This window comes from Drechmeria coniospora, chromosome 01 (genome assembly GCF_001625195.1).
Source record: "Drechmeria coniospora strain ARSEF 6962 chromosome 01, whole genome shotgun sequence".
NCBI classification, from domain to species: domain Eukaryota; kingdom Fungi; phylum Ascomycota; class Sordariomycetes; order Hypocreales; family Ophiocordycipitaceae; genus Drechmeria; species Drechmeria coniospora.
The window spans coordinates 9286432-9302433 of record NC_054389.1 but is presented as its reverse complement, the minus strand read 5'-3'; the positions used below and the strand labels follow the sequence as shown (position 1 = coordinate 9302433).

The 16002-nt window shown below is 59.9% G+C and overlaps 5 protein-coding genes across 5 annotated transcripts; 2 read left to right on the top strand and 3 right to left on the bottom strand.

Moving 5' to 3' along the window:
• Window positions 1–181: 181 nt before the first annotated feature.
• Window positions 182–1430, bottom strand: DCS_02465 (glutathione S-transferase domain-containing protein; the record flags this gene model as incomplete). Its single annotated transcript, XM_040799792.1, has 4 exons — window positions 182–581; window positions 676–724; window positions 822–1268; window positions 1373–1430. The coding sequence occupies 4 exons, from the start codon at window positions 1428–1430 to the stop codon at window positions 182–184; spliced, it is 954 nt and encodes a 317-aa protein (XP_040660675.1).
• A 982-nt stretch (window positions 1431–2412) lies between these two features.
• Window positions 2413–2890, bottom strand: DCS_02464 (uncharacterized protein; the record flags this gene model as incomplete). Its single annotated transcript, XM_040799791.1, has 2 exons — window positions 2413–2642; window positions 2707–2890. The coding sequence occupies 2 exons, from the start codon at window positions 2888–2890 to the stop codon at window positions 2413–2415; spliced, it is 414 nt and encodes a 137-aa protein (XP_040660674.1).
• A 1155-nt stretch (window positions 2891–4045) lies between these two features.
• DCS_02463 (biotin synthase-like protein) lies at window positions 4046–6053 on the bottom strand (the record flags this gene model as incomplete). The annotated part of the gene is made up of 3 exons (XM_040799790.1): window positions 4046–4985; window positions 5065–5650; window positions 5747–6053. 3 exons carry the CDS (start codon window positions 6051–6053, stop codon window positions 4046–4048), a joined length of 1833 nt encoding a protein of 610 aa, XP_040660673.1.
• A 4662-nt stretch (window positions 6054–10715) lies between these two features.
• On the top strand, window positions 10716–13229 carry DCS_02462 (putative tol protein; the record flags this gene model as incomplete). Its single annotated transcript, XM_040799789.1, has 1 exon — window positions 10716–13229. One exon carries the CDS (start codon window positions 10716–10718, stop codon window positions 13227–13229), a length of 2514 nt encoding a protein of 837 aa, XP_040660672.1.
• A 931-nt stretch (window positions 13230–14160) lies between these two features.
• On the top strand, window positions 14161–15737 carry DCS_02461 (phosphatidylinositol transporter; the record flags this gene model as incomplete). The annotated part of the gene is made up of 3 exons (XM_040799788.1): window positions 14161–14369; window positions 14453–14594; window positions 14652–15737. The coding sequence occupies 3 exons, from the start codon at window positions 14161–14163 to the stop codon at window positions 15735–15737; spliced, it is 1437 nt and encodes a 478-aa protein (XP_040660671.1).
• Window positions 15738–16002: the final 265 nt, after the last annotated feature.

Genomic DNA, 16002 nt, shown 5'->3' with positions numbered 1-16002 from the left:
GGGACAGACACGGCGGCGATTCGGCGTAATGAATACGATGCATCTAGGTTTGCCATGAATTTCCATCTGAATTGATTTTTTTTGCTCATTTATTTTTGGCCATGCATGTATACGTCACATGTGAGTCTGTCATTCGTCAGAGTGCTTCGGTCCATCTCTCCGTGCACTGTTTGGAGGCCACTCAGTCCCGCTGCGAGGGAGGCTTGAAGAGCAAGCGCCTATCAAGGAAGTCCACCTTCTTCGCGGCGGCCAAGAAGTCTGGCTGGTTGGTGATGGTCTCGTACCAGCGGGTGACATTTGGGTTCTCTTGGCGCCACTTTCTGTCAAAGAAGTGCTGGAAGCCCCGTAGCAGCAAGCCGGCGCAGACGTAGTCGGCGAGGGTGATGCGGTCGCCGACGAGATAAGTTCGATCCGTCAGGTGGGTGTCGACGGTGCGGACGGCACGCAGGACAGCGTTGGAGCTCGCGTCGACGGAGGCCTTGTGGTAGGGCATCCAGCCGACGAGGGGCTGGAACCAGCCGGTCAGGGCAGGGGCGATGTCGTAGTTGAAGAAGGACATCCACCGTACGATGGACGCATAGCTGCGGCCAGTCAAGGTCGGGACAATGTATCATTCGACGGCGAGTAGGAGAGGGGAGGTATGCATGTTGCTATGGATATGTAGCCGGTACGTACTCTTGCCTCGTCTTGCCGAGCAGAGGCGTGTCCTCGCGCTGAGATGCAACTAGGCGATTGTCAATCAGCAATTCCCCCTGGAAGGAATTGGCGATGGATAGAGCGGAGGGCCCGTGGACGGGTCGAGGGCCCTGGCAGTTACGTACTGTAGATGGCAATGGCGATGCACTCGGATAGCGCAAACCCATCGGTTCCAACAAAGGCCGGAAACTTGCCCAAGCCGTTGGCGTCCAAATGTCGCTTCGTGGGCTTGCCGAGATCGATGTACTCAAACTCGAGGTCAAGCTTGCTCGCTGCGGCGGCGACCTTGATGCCGATGGAGCGGGGGTTGTCGTCCTTTTCTCGTTTGACCGAGGAGAATGAGCTGCTGCTGGTAGGATTACGGTGGGGATGCTCGTGAGCACGGGTTCGGCGAGACTTACCGCGACTGTGTATAGAGTTCCAAAGGCCATTGTGAATTTGCTTGAAAGTCGACGCGCCAGGGTGATGGAGGAGGGGAGACAAGGACGCATTCACTTGGACGGTGTGCTGCGCATGCAAACTTCGATCCGATCGTGCATCGTCAGGCGGCAAGGGCTCCTTCCTTCGGTCAACTTCGATCGACAGTGTGCATCCCAAAGCAGAAGATTGGGTGCGTGCAGTATTATACGTGTATTTTTAAGTACTCGAATGCGTATGCACATGTATGTGTACGTACGAGTACACGCACGGTACGTAGTATCTCCCTCGGAGAATATTGTACCGTATATGTACATGATGTCGGCGAGGGGCGGTGTGTACGCGGCGAGAGGGGTCGACAATTCATCTCACCGCTCACCTCGCCTTCAAACCCAAGACCGGCAACATCAGTGTCTTGTCTTGGGCGAGAAGAGCTTTCATGCCGCAACAGTCTGCGGGAATCGCCATTTACGGAGAGCCGAATCCACTCGTGCACTGGGTATCGAGCAGCCTGCCGCCGCCTGCCGCCGCCTGCCGCCGCCTCCCTCCGGCAACTGTGTATGATGCTGTCAAGGTTCGGCTTACGTATCGCAGTTGTGCTCACGTACATGTATTTCCATGTACACGTATTGTCCAGGTACTTGCAGGTACATGCCTCTTGTGCGGCAGTACTTATTCTGCTTCACGATCGCTGTCGGTGGAGGAAGGAGGACCGTTGCCGCCTGCCATCCCGGCCTCTCAACGGTGGGCGAGACAGCTTCACGACGAGCAAGTAATAGGGACAAGTAAAACTTTCTCTATCTGTCCTTGTCTACTGCTCGACGGGGATCCCATGTGCCTCACATTTGACCGTATTTCATGCCCACATACTGCCGTCCGTGGCTGCGCAGCATGATTCGCCGTCTTTACTGTCGTCGTCTTTACTCCCCTTCCGAGTTTGGGTTGTGCATCTTTGAGCCCTCGAAAGCCGTTGCGAGCCTCTCCCTCTCCATCCTCGCCACCTGTCCGATGGTCTACCTCGCCGTACCTTTTGGGCCGTGTCCATCCTTGGGATTCCCCGGAAACAGCCACCATCCTCTCGGCGTCGTGGTTCTTCGGTTGTGCTAATTGCCTTCGTTACCAGACGCGGATGCACGTCCAATAATCCGCCAAGTCGAAGGAGGAGGGTGAGGCCCGCAAGCTCGGCAGGTAGGGAAACGAGGAAATGACGGCGGTTCGCAGCGAGGCAACACGAGCACGCATGCATGCCATCTTCGGCTCGTTCGCCGCCGTCGGCCATGCAGAGGACGAACAAACCAGCTAGCGAGGACAGATGCAGTTTCCCTCGCAGCAAGCTCTCGTGACGAGGTTGATGACCAGCTCCCCCTTGGAGACGTCCCTCCGTGCCGGGTGGAAGCTGCCGCACCTGCTGCATTTCCGGTCGAGCAGGCTCTGGACGAGCTTGGCGGCCGTGTTGACGTTGCCGCCGGCACCTCTCTGGTAGAAGGCGCACATGGAAGCACCCGGGCCATCGGCGCAGGCGATTTGCACTGCCACGACAGAGGTGGACGACGGGTCAGCCGCCATGGTGCGAGACGGGTCCGAGAGACTCACCACCAGGTTTGTAATAGCGCGAGCCTTTGCCCTGCTTCTGAAGCTTCTGGAACTGGACGAGGAGGTCGATGAGCTGGCCGTCGTTGAGCGGACAAGCGACTTCGCCGCGACAACTGACGGCGTGGGCGGATGCGCTGGCGACGAGGGCGGCGACGGCCACGAAGGCGATGGAGAGGAGCATCATGATTCTGGCGTGGCCGTGTCGATGTCGAGCTTCGATCGCATGTCGGACGTCGAACGAGGTCGGCCGGAGAGAGGGCGAAGCAGTGCGGCGTCACCAGGCCAGCGCGAGCGTGCTGTGCTATTCGCAGTCGAACACAGCAAGCACGAGGTTGGGCCCCTATGCTAAAGACGACACATGCTCGCAAGCTCGGATGCGCGCTTGTCTTGATGGCGGGAGGATGAAAATCGATCGATCAACGATCCAATGGTATGGCTGTGATGATGATCGTGATGAAGAGGGAATACGAACATGGATGATGGGCCTGCCGATCTCCGAGAACATGTCGGATGTTCGAACGTTGGGCCAAGGAAGCACAGCCCCCCCCGCCCCTATGCGAGCTCTCTAGTGTATTCCGTTTTTGGCGCACAGTCACCGAGGCATTATTTGCAGCTTGCACTTTCATGTCCACCATTCATGTCCACTTGTTCCCGACTATTCTTGTCCACGGGGGAAAGAAGCAAATCGAGTTCGGGCTGAGACACGGGAATGTCGTTGGAAGACGTGTCAGATGTCGCATTAGGGATAGTGCTGGCGATGACCCGGGGATGGCACGGAATGTGGCCAATCATGGCGAAACCTTGGGCCGCTTCTGTCAAGATGTCGAGGGCCCAAACGAAGGGGAAACGGTTGGCCGCCACTGGAACGCCGTTGCGTCAAGTGCAAGTCGCCACGAAAGCATAAAAGCAATTGTCTCTATGCCGTCGGACCTGCTACAGCACTAGCCGTGCTGGCAGGACTGAAATGGCATCCGTAAGTTCGTTTTATGATAGACAATGGCTTACTTAAGCAGTCTGGTATACGAGCCTCAGGACCGCGGTTGTCTCAGAATGCTACTTAAGTAGTATGGATGGGTCTCGACAACCCGCTGTACGGAGCATCACGCCGTACTCCGTAGCTAGTATTGCCGAGCATAATACAAGCCAGCAGTACCACTCCGTGTGCACAATCGATCGAGTGCCGCGTCCCGTCTCGGGCACCCGAGACGACGACGGTCCGCCACAAAGCGACGGCAACTCTGCCCTCGCGTAGGGTAGACAGCCGGTGTGCCAGAAGATGGGTAGTGTCTCGGCGTTGACCTCGTCCGTCGTGCCCTGCCCACCTCGCGGCCGGAACGCTCTACGTCTTGGCCGGGTGCATGGCAAGGTTCGGCACGTAGACCTTGCCATCGCGCACCTGCAGCATGCCAGGCATCTTCTCGTCGTCGGTGCTGCCGGCGAGCCAGACGTCCATGATATTTCGCGGCCACTCCGACACCCACCACCAGGTCAAGCCGCGGTCGGCAAAGCTCTGCGGGTTCGCGTGCGACATGCCGTCCGTCGAGTTCGCCGGGTTGTGCCCGAACCAGGGGGTCGTCGTCGTGTTCAGCCAGCGCGCGGGGTCGCGCGTGTCGTCGTCGCCAAAGTCCTTGCGCTCGGCCTCGTGCGGTCGCATGTACGCCGGCTGCGGCGGCCGGCTCAGCTTGAGGCCGTGCCAGAGGGCCCACGTCGGCAGCGTCGCCTCGCTCGGGAGCTCGAGGCCGAGATCGTGCTGCGCCTGGTGGACGGCGAGGAGGAGCGGCCGGCTGGCTCGCATCACGGCCGGCGGGCACCACCACCGCGGCGTCGCCGTGCCCTTCCAGAAGCCCTTGATGTAGTGGGCAAAGACCCAGGAGGAACCCCTCACGTCGGCGCACGCGCCCGTCACGATGACGTCGGCCTCCTCGCCGACGCCCCAGAAGAAGTCGTCGTCCTCGGGCCGAGGCACCGGCGGTTCGGGTCCGATCGGGTCGATCTCGGACACCCGGACGGGGCCCCAGGTGCGCGACGAGCCCTTGTTGGCCGAGTCGACCTGCCTGATGAGGTCGTCGTACGACGTCTGGAAGTCGTCGCTGTAAGCGAACGTCGACCTCTCGAGCGACTGCTTGCGCGGCTCGTTGCGGGCAAAATCCGAGACGGCATCGAGGTACTTTCCGGCGTCGCCGAGGAAGCGCTGGTCGAGCTCCAGCTGCCAGTAGTGGTCGAACTCGGGGTAGTGCAGGGCGAAGAGCTGCAGCGGCTGGTTGGCCTGCCACATGGTTCTGCGTCCTTTCCGTCAGCCGGTCCGTTCCGTTTCCACTTCCGTCCGTCGATCCGGGCGCGAACGTCGTGGGCACTCACCTGTGCTCGCTCACACTCTCGTACCACGACTCGAGCAGGTGGTCGTCCCAGAGGAGGGCGATGGACTGCAGCTCGGGGGGGATGGCGGCCGCCTCGAAGGCGGCATCGTAGCTGGCGCGCGACTGGAAAATGTTACGATCACGGTCCTGGACGTGGACGAGCAGCACGACGGCATACTCGCCGCCGGTCCGGAGCGCCGCCTCGACGATGAGGGAGCGAATGTTCCACAGATTCTCGGGCTTGTAGTCGAAGTTGGACCAGGTGCGCATCACGAGCGCCGTCCGTCGCGTGCTCTTGAACTCGTCCCAGCTCGGCGTCGGCTTGATGGTCGTCCGGTTCCTCCACGCGAACCTCGCGTCGGCCCGGAGCCGGACCGACGGGGGCACCGTCGGGAACCGAAAGTCGTTACGGGCCGAGCAGCGGTCCTGCAGATCGGCCCAGTCGACCTCGTCCCAGGCGACGACGGAGCGTCCGTACGTCGGCTTGTCCTCGCCGAAGCCATAGGGTCCGTATCGGTCGTCGGCCGTCATCCACGTCTGGTCGACGCCGAGGGCGCGGTGGGAGCCCAGGAAGGGTGCGGGGTACGCTGCGTTCCGGCCGTCAGTCAGCGGCATGCCAGCTCGATGGATGGCGGGGGGGGGATGCCAGGCGGACGGATCATGGGCCGTCGACGTAAACGTACCAACGCCAGGAAGCTCCCTCGGCCGCAGCTCATCGTCCGTGCTGTTGTGGAGCGGGAGGCGCCTCGGTCCGAGACACGGAACGCGGTCGACGAGCCGGGGGATGGTTCTGTAGGGGGGCATGCGATGGACATGGCCGTGGGGCGTGAAGAAACGATGCAAGCTCGCTCGCCGCAGAGCGCCGTTGCGGGAACCGAGGAAGAACAGGCCGACGAGGAGCCAGAGGACGGCGGGGACGAGGACGTAGCGCAGGCGCAGGGGGACGAAGCGCTGGAGGGGCGTCCACCGGCCGAGTTGGGCCTTGATCATGATGGCATGGCTTGCCGCTTTTTAGCTCGGTCTATCGTAGGGTGTCGGCAGGTATTGTATGTCTCAGGCGGCCCGTCCGTCGCGGTATTTCGTCGCGACCAGTCCAGTCTCGGGCCGGCGAAGCGGGGTGGCAAAAGAAAGCAGGATGAAGAATGAAAGCAGGGAAAGGACAGAAAGGAGAGGCGAACCCTGGCGCGGGAGATGGACGGCGAAGACGGAAGCAGAGGAGCGAGAGAGACGAGAGGCCAACCGATGACGAGATGGAGGGAGGGAGGGAGACGACAGGCGGAGAGGAAATTGCGGGAGGATGCCGGGGTTTGCTGGCATCGAGGAGGGCAGGGAGGTTGGGGGGACGGACGGACGTTGTCGCCGGAGCCATGGAACTAACCAAGTTGCGAACCGTGTGTGCGTATCCGTGTGGGCGTGGGCGCGCACGTGTTCGTGATGCCTGCTTGCCGCGTTGGCCCGTCATGCCACGATCCATCCATGCTGCCTCGTATTACCGCTTGACGCTTCCTGGACGTCCGTTGGCCCGTCCCCCGGTGCGGACTTGGATGCTGCACCGGGCGGGCGAGCAGCCAGACGGGGCAGTTGAGCCGTCGTCTCGTCCTTTATCGGTGATTGGCTGCTCATGATCCCTGCTTTTCATTCGCATCATTCTCGGTTCTCCGCGATGCTGACCGGCATGGTGGCAAGGTTTGCGTGTGTGAGGTGGAGATGACTTGGGGAGCGGGTCATGGCCGGGTACTTCTTGGTTGGTGCTTGGAGCAGATTGTTTGCCAGTACGGAGTAGGGAGTATGTATGTACTTACCCAGTGCAACGTAAGTACTTACGCACCGCTTGTGATTGTACACCTCCAAGTACTCCGTAAGTACTTGGAGTAAGTAGGTACAACGTCTAGGTTGTACTCCGTACATGTAGTTGTAATCAAGTACTTACATGCACTTAAGTTAAGAACTTAGGTTAATACTCCGTAAGTACATGTGCACGTATTTTTCCGTACCAGAACTTTCTACACTCCGCATACTTGTACTGAAGTACTGACACGAACTCAAGCTTGTACTTACTGTGCGGATTACTGGTATTACGCCGAATGCTTATTATGGTGTACAAGTACTTACTTACTTACAGTACATGTACAGGAGAGCCAGGTACCAGGACGTTTCCGGTGCGCAGTTCCCTGCTCATGCTTGTACAACTAGTCATGGTTGCACATGTACATGTACAAGTACTTGCAAGCACGTAAGTACTTACATGCATGTACAAGTATTATGCTTGCATGTACAGATACAAGTGCATGTACATCAACCGTGCCACGAAGCGATGGACATGCCCAAGATGGTGCATGCAAGCGCATGTGCCGTGTAGCAAGGATGACGACAGAGACAGCACAAGGCACGACGCCGATGCAAACATTGCGGTTCAAGAAAAGCTTCCAGAAATCGAGACGTCTCCAGCGTGGGACGGTTCGGGCTGCGCCACCATGTGCGCATGATTTAGTGCGATTCCAACGCTTGTGCGCTTGTGGTTGTCCTGGTACATTTTGGCACAGTTGGTCACGCCGGGGCACATGCATCAGCACTTACCGTAGTTGTACATGCACAAGATCCGTGTTCACTGTGCGCCAAAGAGTCCTTGTACTTACTTTACTGCGGACGCGTTTACTTGTAAGGAAGTTGTTGCTTACTAAGCAATACAACTTTGTGTACGGAGTACGCTGTACCTAAGTATTTAATTGTTGTACCGTACGGAGTACTCCGTACACCGTACTTACTTGTTGTACATGTACTTACGGTAGCTTTGCAATACTGTAGGTGTACAACCAAGTGCACGCACCTGCAGCACAAGTACTGTAAGTCTACTGCACATGTACAGCAAGCAGGTCCAAGTTCATGTACGGAGTACGGAGTACGGAGTACATGTACTGTTGTGTACGGAGTACACTACAAGTAATTTCTTCGTATTAAGTACACCCAGATATCACTCCTTGCACTTACTTACACCGACTTGTACCAACTTGTAAATAGCAGTCAACTCTAGCGCGGAAAAACTTCGTATAACGTTGGAGGTACTTGCTCCGCACAAGTAATATTAATCCGTAATTACGGAGCACTACTCCGTACTATAGGCGTGATATCTTAAGTACAGTACAGTACACAACTACTTGCACTTAATTTCACCTACTTACTGTACTTGGATGCATCACTACAACTACATGTACAACTACGGAGTAGTTGCAGTTGTAATACTCCAGGACTTGTCTACTATTAGTAACGCTTACTTGCACATGTATCATACATGTAAGCACATTACACCTGCTGAATGCACCAGGCTCACTATACTAGTGGTGGCATGGTGCCCGGACGGCGCGGCGGGTGGGAGTCCCTAACTTGCATTCATGGACAATAATACCCGTACATGTACGGGGTAAGTGCATATACTTATTAATGAAGTACTTGCAACTGCTTACTTACCTGTATAAGTACTGTACATACATATGAGCAATGGTGTACTTACTGAGTACTGTGCTCCGCAAGGCTTGCATACACTTAAACTCAAGTACATATACATGCACTCGAGAGTTCTGCACTCGGTACTCCGTACTGAAACAGTTCACACAACATAATGACAGAACGTTTGGCACACGAGTACCAAGCCGACTGGGCTGCGCTCCTGTGCTTTCTCCATCGTCTGGTGCCGGCCGGCAGATGCAGCCATCGCTTGCAGGATAATCACACTGCATAATACTGGCTCATACGTAAGTACTTGTACAGTAAGGTGCGGAGTGCTCCGTACAACGTACTCAAGTACAAGGACTGTACTGTACATGCAAGTACGGAGTACACACATAACACATGGTTACATACTTGTGGATAGGCATGTGTACATGTACATGTACATGTGCTTGCACTTGGTTACAGCGCTGCAGTAATAATACTTGGGCAGAAACATGCGACGCAGACAGAGTGTGGCAGGATGGATCAGGAGGCTGCGTATAAGCATTTCTACTCCGTGGGTACAACTGCATGGCATTTGATATACTCCGTACAGTACGGCACGTTCGTAGTCCACCAATCGGGAGTCATGGTGCGCATGTACAAGTCAGCACTCTACAGGGTGCTCGTACATGTGGGTGCCTGCAGGAATATCTCAATAATCCCTCCCCTCTCAGCCTCATGAGACATGGCACTATCAAACAGGTCGTAGTCAAATCACGCCTGGGTCTCATTCCACGTTGCATGTGCAGTTAGTACAGTACGGAGGACCATGTCGTGCGGTGATGGAAATGTGATCTGTAACTGTATGCGTGTGTGTAAAGGAGAAGCAGCACGCTCCAGGCCAATTCCAGCATTCGCACCATGTCATACAATGGCCTGCAATCATTTTCCGCGGCTCCCGCGAGCCTCCGTCGCCCGATAATTGCCTCGAGATGCCACGTCGTCCGATCGATGAAGCCCACGCGTTTGCAATTTTTCATGAACACAAATTAACGGGCATGTTCAACTGGAAGCGGACATGCGTTGTCAAACGACCGGCCAATGTCGGATTCGGCGCAAGCTGTAGGGTAGCTGACATCTTCTGGGCTGCGCGTCGGTGTGAGACCTACCCCTACAAGGTTCGTGCCAGGAGAGTACTAGGTACGTGGGTAAGTCTAGTACCTAGGTACGGAGTGCTTTGTACGGAGTACTAGGTACCGAGGCACTAATTACTCTGGGCAGTACTGTAGTTGTAAGTACACTGGTTCGTGGGCATGATGCTGCTAGGTTCTTCAAGGTACTAGATACTTACGGAGTACCTGGTAGTTGTATGCTTCTACGGAGTACGGAGTACTTTTTTACTACTAGGTACTGTAGGTACTTAGGTAGGTAGGTACCCAGTACTTACTGTTAATGACGAGTTATGCGGAGTACGGTGCTACTGTACTGCGTGCCGCAAGTACAGTGTAGGGGGTACCGTCCACGATTCACAGGTGACGGGATACTCTGGAACCTAGGAGGCACCAGTCCACTGTAGCTCACCAGGTACCTCGTCGTACTTGTACTCGGAACCAACCAGCACAAACACTCTACGATCGGGTACCGACTACCTACTCTCGGTACTTCCTCACCTACAGAGTACTGTGCTGAACACACCTCTAAGCCCGCCGCTGTAGTGATCGTGGGGCCCGGTGACGGAATGGCAGTCACCCACCACCCCCCACACCCCGGCACTTGTGCCGATTCATACAAGGTGCCAATGGTGGTAGGTCGGCGGCGGTACTTGTGCCCCGGTCACGTTTAGAGCCAATTCAACCTCCCTTGACATGTCACCCGCGAGCTCCGGCTTTCTGCCTCGCATCCTCTCCCGGCGCCCTCATCGTTCCCACTCGTCATCCTGTGGACGTGCATTGCCGCCGCATCAATCCATCCCCATCAATCCATCCTCCTCTCGTCCTCTGGACCCCTGCGAGTGCTTCCCTGCTGGTCAGAGTCCACCCTACACCCTCCTCCTGGCTGTGCTGGCCGTGCTCTGCTCCCCGTGCCGTGCCGACTCTCGCCCTTCCTCATTCCCGACCACGGCCGCAACGGCCCATTCGAATCTATGTGCCGACCCGACACGGCCTGTCGCTCCATATCCTCGAGATCGTCGCCCGTCTCCGTCACCCGTCGCGCGACGCCGTCATGGCCGACACGTTGGACCCGGCCGCGTCGGAGCAGCGACGGTCCAAGAACACGTTGCGGAACATGATGCAGCACCTCACCGTCGAACCCCCCGAGGACGAATCCTCGCCCCGCGGTAGCTCCTTCATCCGCCGTCTCAGCTTCCGAAGGAGCCGCAGTCGCTCGGCCCACTCGGACGCCTCGACGGCGCCCCGGGCGACGACGGTGCCTCGCAACGTCGATGCCTCGCTCTGCGACGCCTGCGCCAGCTTCGCCCTCGACGTCGACCACGCGCTGGACGAGGTCGACCTGTCCTTCACAAAGGCCGTCAACCCCGGCGCCGACGACGGCTTCGACAAGAAGGAGTATCTCCTCCTCAAGCTCCACGGCCTCTGGGAGAACCGTTGGGTGGCCACCTGCCCCCTCTGCAAGCTCTTCTGGTCCGTCCACGTCGCCGGCCACGGGGACGGCCACTACTGCCTCTCGGCCTTTTCCACGAGAGACACCAACTACATGATCGACCCGGTCAAGATGTTCGACATGGGCCATCCCGCCACGGCAAAGGCCGGCGGCCTCGCCCCCGCCTTCCTCGCCGTCGTGCCGCAAGACGACGCCGGTCACTGGCGCGTCTCGTCCCAGTCCTTCCGCCGGTCGGGCATGCTCCTCCGAACCGTGGCCGCGACCCAGGCCGACCTCCCGCGCGGACGGACCCGGCCCGGACGGCTGCCCCCCGAACCGCCCGTCTTGACCGTCAACGACCTGCCGTCGGGGCCGCCGCGGCAGGGCATGTGGGGGAGGGAGATTGGACGGACGGCCGACATGTCCGTCGCGAGAGGCTGGCTGCAGTTTTGCCAGGCGCACCACGACACCCGCTGCCGACGGCGCCCCGTCCGAGCCGAGATGCCCGCCTTTCGGCTCATCGACTGCAGCAAATCCCCCCCGAGGCTCGTGCTGGCGTCGCTGCGCGAGGACTACGTCGCCTTGAGCTACGTCCTGGGCCGGGGCGCATCCGAATCCTGGCCGAGAGTTGTGCAGGATGCCGCCGCCGTCACCCGAGAGCTGGGGTTCCGCTACCTCTGGGCCGACCTCTTGTCCATGGCCGGCGCCGGATCATGGGAGCGGGCCGAGCAGATATCGCGCATGGATGAGATTTTCGAGGGCGCCGTCCTGACCGTCGTGGCCGCCCACGGCGACGACGCGACCCACGGGCTCCCGGGCGTCGGCTCCACGCCGCGGCCGCCGCAGCCGAGGTACCGCTTCGCCGATTCGGACATGACCCTCGTCTCGAGCCTGCAGGACCCGCGCGTCGCCATCGAGGACTCGACCTGGTACACGCGCGCCTGGACCTACCAGGAGGGCTTCCTCGCCCGTCGCCGCCTCATCTTCACCGAGCAGCAGATGTACTGGGAGTGCGACGGCATGCTCTGCCCGGAGACACTGGTCCTGCCGCTCGAGCTGTACCACGACGCCGAGCAGCAGCGGATGGCGGACTTTGTGCGGCCGGGCCTCTTCAACGGCGTCTCGTACGCCGACGGCGGTTGGGAAGCCTGGAAGAAGCTGCCGTCGAAGCAGCCGGACGAGGAGCGGCCGAGCACTTTGAGCATCTTCCGCGAGTCGGACAGGCACGTTGCGATATACACGAAGCGGACGCTCGGCTGCGACGCCGACTCACTTGACGCCTTCGCCGGCATCTCGGCAAGGTTGGAGGGAACGCTCGGCCGGGGACGGCTCGGGAACGTCGTCGGCATCCCTCTCTGGGCCCCCGCCGCCGCCGCCGACGGCGCCTCGGTGCCTCGGACGAAGGATATGTTCGCCATGTCGACGGCCTTTTGGCATCACGTCGGCGCCGACAAGCCGCGGCGCCGACGGCAGCTCCCCAGCTGGACCTGGGCCGGCTGGGAAGGCGCCGTCGAGCTGCACTCGTCCATCACCGTCGCCAACGCCGACGGCGCCGGCAAGGATCGCAAGCGGCTCAACCACCACTACGTCACGGCGACGCAGCTCACGCGGAACGAGCCGTTGTCGGTCAGGTGGACGTACGCGCCCGCCATGGCCGTCTTGGCGCCCGACGGCAGCCTGGCCTACGACTTCGGCGCCACCGACGGGCCGCCGCCGCGTCTCGGCCAGGCACCCTACGCTCTGCGCGTGTCGGACCCCTTGGTGCTCGACAGCGTCAAGGCCCGGACGCACGAGCACGGCTGGATCTTCAACGACGTGAGCGTCGACGTGCGTCTGAGCCGCGGCCGCGGCACCGACGACATGTCGGCGTCGCCGGCGATGCCGAGCAGCATCCGGGAGTACCTCGAGAACCACGCGCGCGGCCACCAGATGTCGGTGCTGTGGTTCGTCGAGGAGGCCCTCGTCCTGCTGCTCGTCATCCAGCGGACCGAGGCGGGCCGGTGGGAGCGGGCCGGCAGGGCGAGGATGGCGTTTGCGCAAGACGCCAAGGAGGTGACCAAGCGATTCGGGAGGCTCGAAGCGATGCTGAATCACCTGCCCCTGCGGCGGCTTGGGGAGGATCTCATTATTGAGTAGAGCGAATGTACATGGGATGCATTTGGTAGCGCACACCGTCGCACATGCCGCGCCATGCGCCAGTCGTGCCAGGCAGATGTCGTACGCGGACCATGATGTGTGCTCTTCGCATCTTTCCGTTTGGCGTTGGACGACGGACGGCGTACGGCGTCGAAGGCGACAAAAAAAAACTGCATCGTATCACTCCGTAGACACAACCCGCCGCGACTCGTCGACGGCGACGAGTTTCGCATTCGCCCGAGGGGCTGATGCCACAGAATGCTGCGCGCCGCCGTTGCGGGTTCGGATTGGTAAGACAACGGGCCCGAGACGGCGGAAGGGCGGTCCATGTGAACCAACGGCTGCGACTTGTCGGGACACTCGATTGGTCCGCGGGATGTCGGGTCTGCCGTGGACGTTCTTTCGTGATCACCAGGCCCCCCATTTGCTCCTACGGCCCCTCAATAAACCCCTGTCGACGGACTCAAGCGGAGTCCGACATCTCCACACCTCCTGTGGCCTTCATGGCGACATGCTTATTTCCGTCTCAGCCGGACTTGTCGCTGAATTCTTAGACGCCGTGGCGGCCATTCGAATGGGGGGAGGGCACTCTGCGCAACCCACCAATGCCATCCGTCCTCGGGAGGTCGCCAGTGACGTTGGTGGAATGATTCGTTTGGTGCCGCGAGAAAGAGGAGAAGCGGGTAATAAAAAGGAAAAATATCCGACTCCTCCGTCAGGTCCCGGCACACCGCCGGGGTTCCGGATTCGCGGCATTGGCATGGAACGAAGCTCGATTCCGTCTTCCCGTCCCTCCCAAAGCCCAACGAAATCCTTTTTCGTCCGCTTGTCGACTGTAGCTGTTCCATCTTGTGCCGCGTCGATTTTGTACTCTTGCGTTTGCTGCGTTGGTCATCTCGCGGACGACTGCAAGCTGGACTAGGACAGCGTCATGGCCGATCACGCCTCCACTTCCGGTGCCGCCGTCGCCCGCGTCAAGTCGACGGCATCGACGAGCAGCCAGTACGGGTACCCGCACGGTCATCTGGGCTTCCTGAGCGCGCGCGAGCTCGATGCCCTCGATCACTTCCGGGATCTCGTCGAGGCGAGGGGGCTCTACCGGCGTGGACCACCTGCCTCGCACGACGACCCGACTCTGCTGTAAGCGGCCTCGGAGACGCACCCTTCCCGAGCCAAGTCATGGTTGCTCGTATGTGTCGACATCGCTGACCTCGTCGCCGCAGACGATTCCTCCGCGCGCGCCGATGGCTTGTCGAGGAGGCCTTCAAGCAGTTCAAGGACACCGAGGAGTGGCGCAGGAGCAACAGCATCGACGGCATCTACCAGACCATCCACCTTGACGCGTACGAGCAGAGCCGGCGAATGGTGTGTCCCGCTCTCCGATGTCGGCCCTCGAGCCGCATGCTGACGGGGAATTTCCAGTACCCCCAGTGGACGGGGCGACGCGACCGACGCGGCATACCGCTCTACGTCTTCGACATCAAGACGCTCGATTCCAAGACGGTGGCCGAATACGAGCGGCAGGGGGCCAAGTCGGCCCTGTCGCCGTCGCCGACAAAGGCCACCGACGGCAAGACGGCACCGGGGCTGCTGCGGCTCTTTGCCCTGTACGAGAACCTCACCCGCTTCGTCCAGCCGTTTTGCACGCAGCTCGTGGCCGACCGCGAGCAGGCGGCGGCGCCCATCACCATGAGCACCAACATCGTCGACGTCTCCGGCGTCGGCCTCAAGCAGTTCTGGAACCTCAAGGGTCACATGCAGGCGGCATCCCAGCTCGCGACGGCTCACTACCCGGAGACGCTCGACCGCATCTTCATCATCGGCGCGCCCGTCTTCTTCAGCACCGTCTGGGCGTGGATCAAGCGTTGGTTCGACCCCATCACCGTCTCCAAGATCTTCGTCCTCGGCGCCCACGAGGTGCGGCCGACGCTCGAGGCCTTTATCGAGCCACGCAACATTCCGAAAAAGTACGGCGGCGAGCTGGAGTATTCATTTGGCGAGCTCGCCGTTCCGGACCCGCATTGGCAGGGTGTCGTCCAGTGGGAGGATGGCTTCACCCGCTTCCCGACGGGGCCGATGCTGTGGGAGGCGGCCGATGATGGCGAGCGAGTGGTGTGCGTTGCCTATGGTACCGAGGCCGACGGGACACCACGGCGACGCCGCGTGTGCACCATGCCCAAGGCTTGGCCGCCGGCACGCGGTTCGGAAGAGGCTGCCGAAGGGGCGGCCATGAACACGACCGGCTCGAACTCGAATCCGACCTCGACCTCGACCTCGACCTCGACCTCGACCTCGACCTCAAACACCGTGTCGACTTTGACAGCCGCGACAGTCGTCGACATCTCCGAGGGTACCCAAACCGGCGAGCCGACGAAGCGGACGATGCACGACGACGCCGTCCAGACTGAGGACGCGTTGACCAACGGCGATGCCGCGGTCAAGCCGGTGCTGCGTGAGGAGGCAAAGACCGCCGTCATCCCGCCCGCTCTACCAACCACCGTGGCGTAGGAGGTCGAGGCGGGGAAGAGAATGGGAATGGGACGTTGATGACGGATGATGGATGATGGCGGATGATGACGGATGATGACGGTGAGCTGGACACGTCATCCCGTCCGCTCTACCGGCCGCCGCCGAGTACGAGGTCGATGGCGAGGGGAATGGGCGAGAGACGTTGACCATGGAAGATGGCGGTGAGTTTGACACGCGGCTCTACGAGGTACCCGCGTGGCCGCCCCAACACAGTGCGTACACCTATACCCGGCACTGATGCACC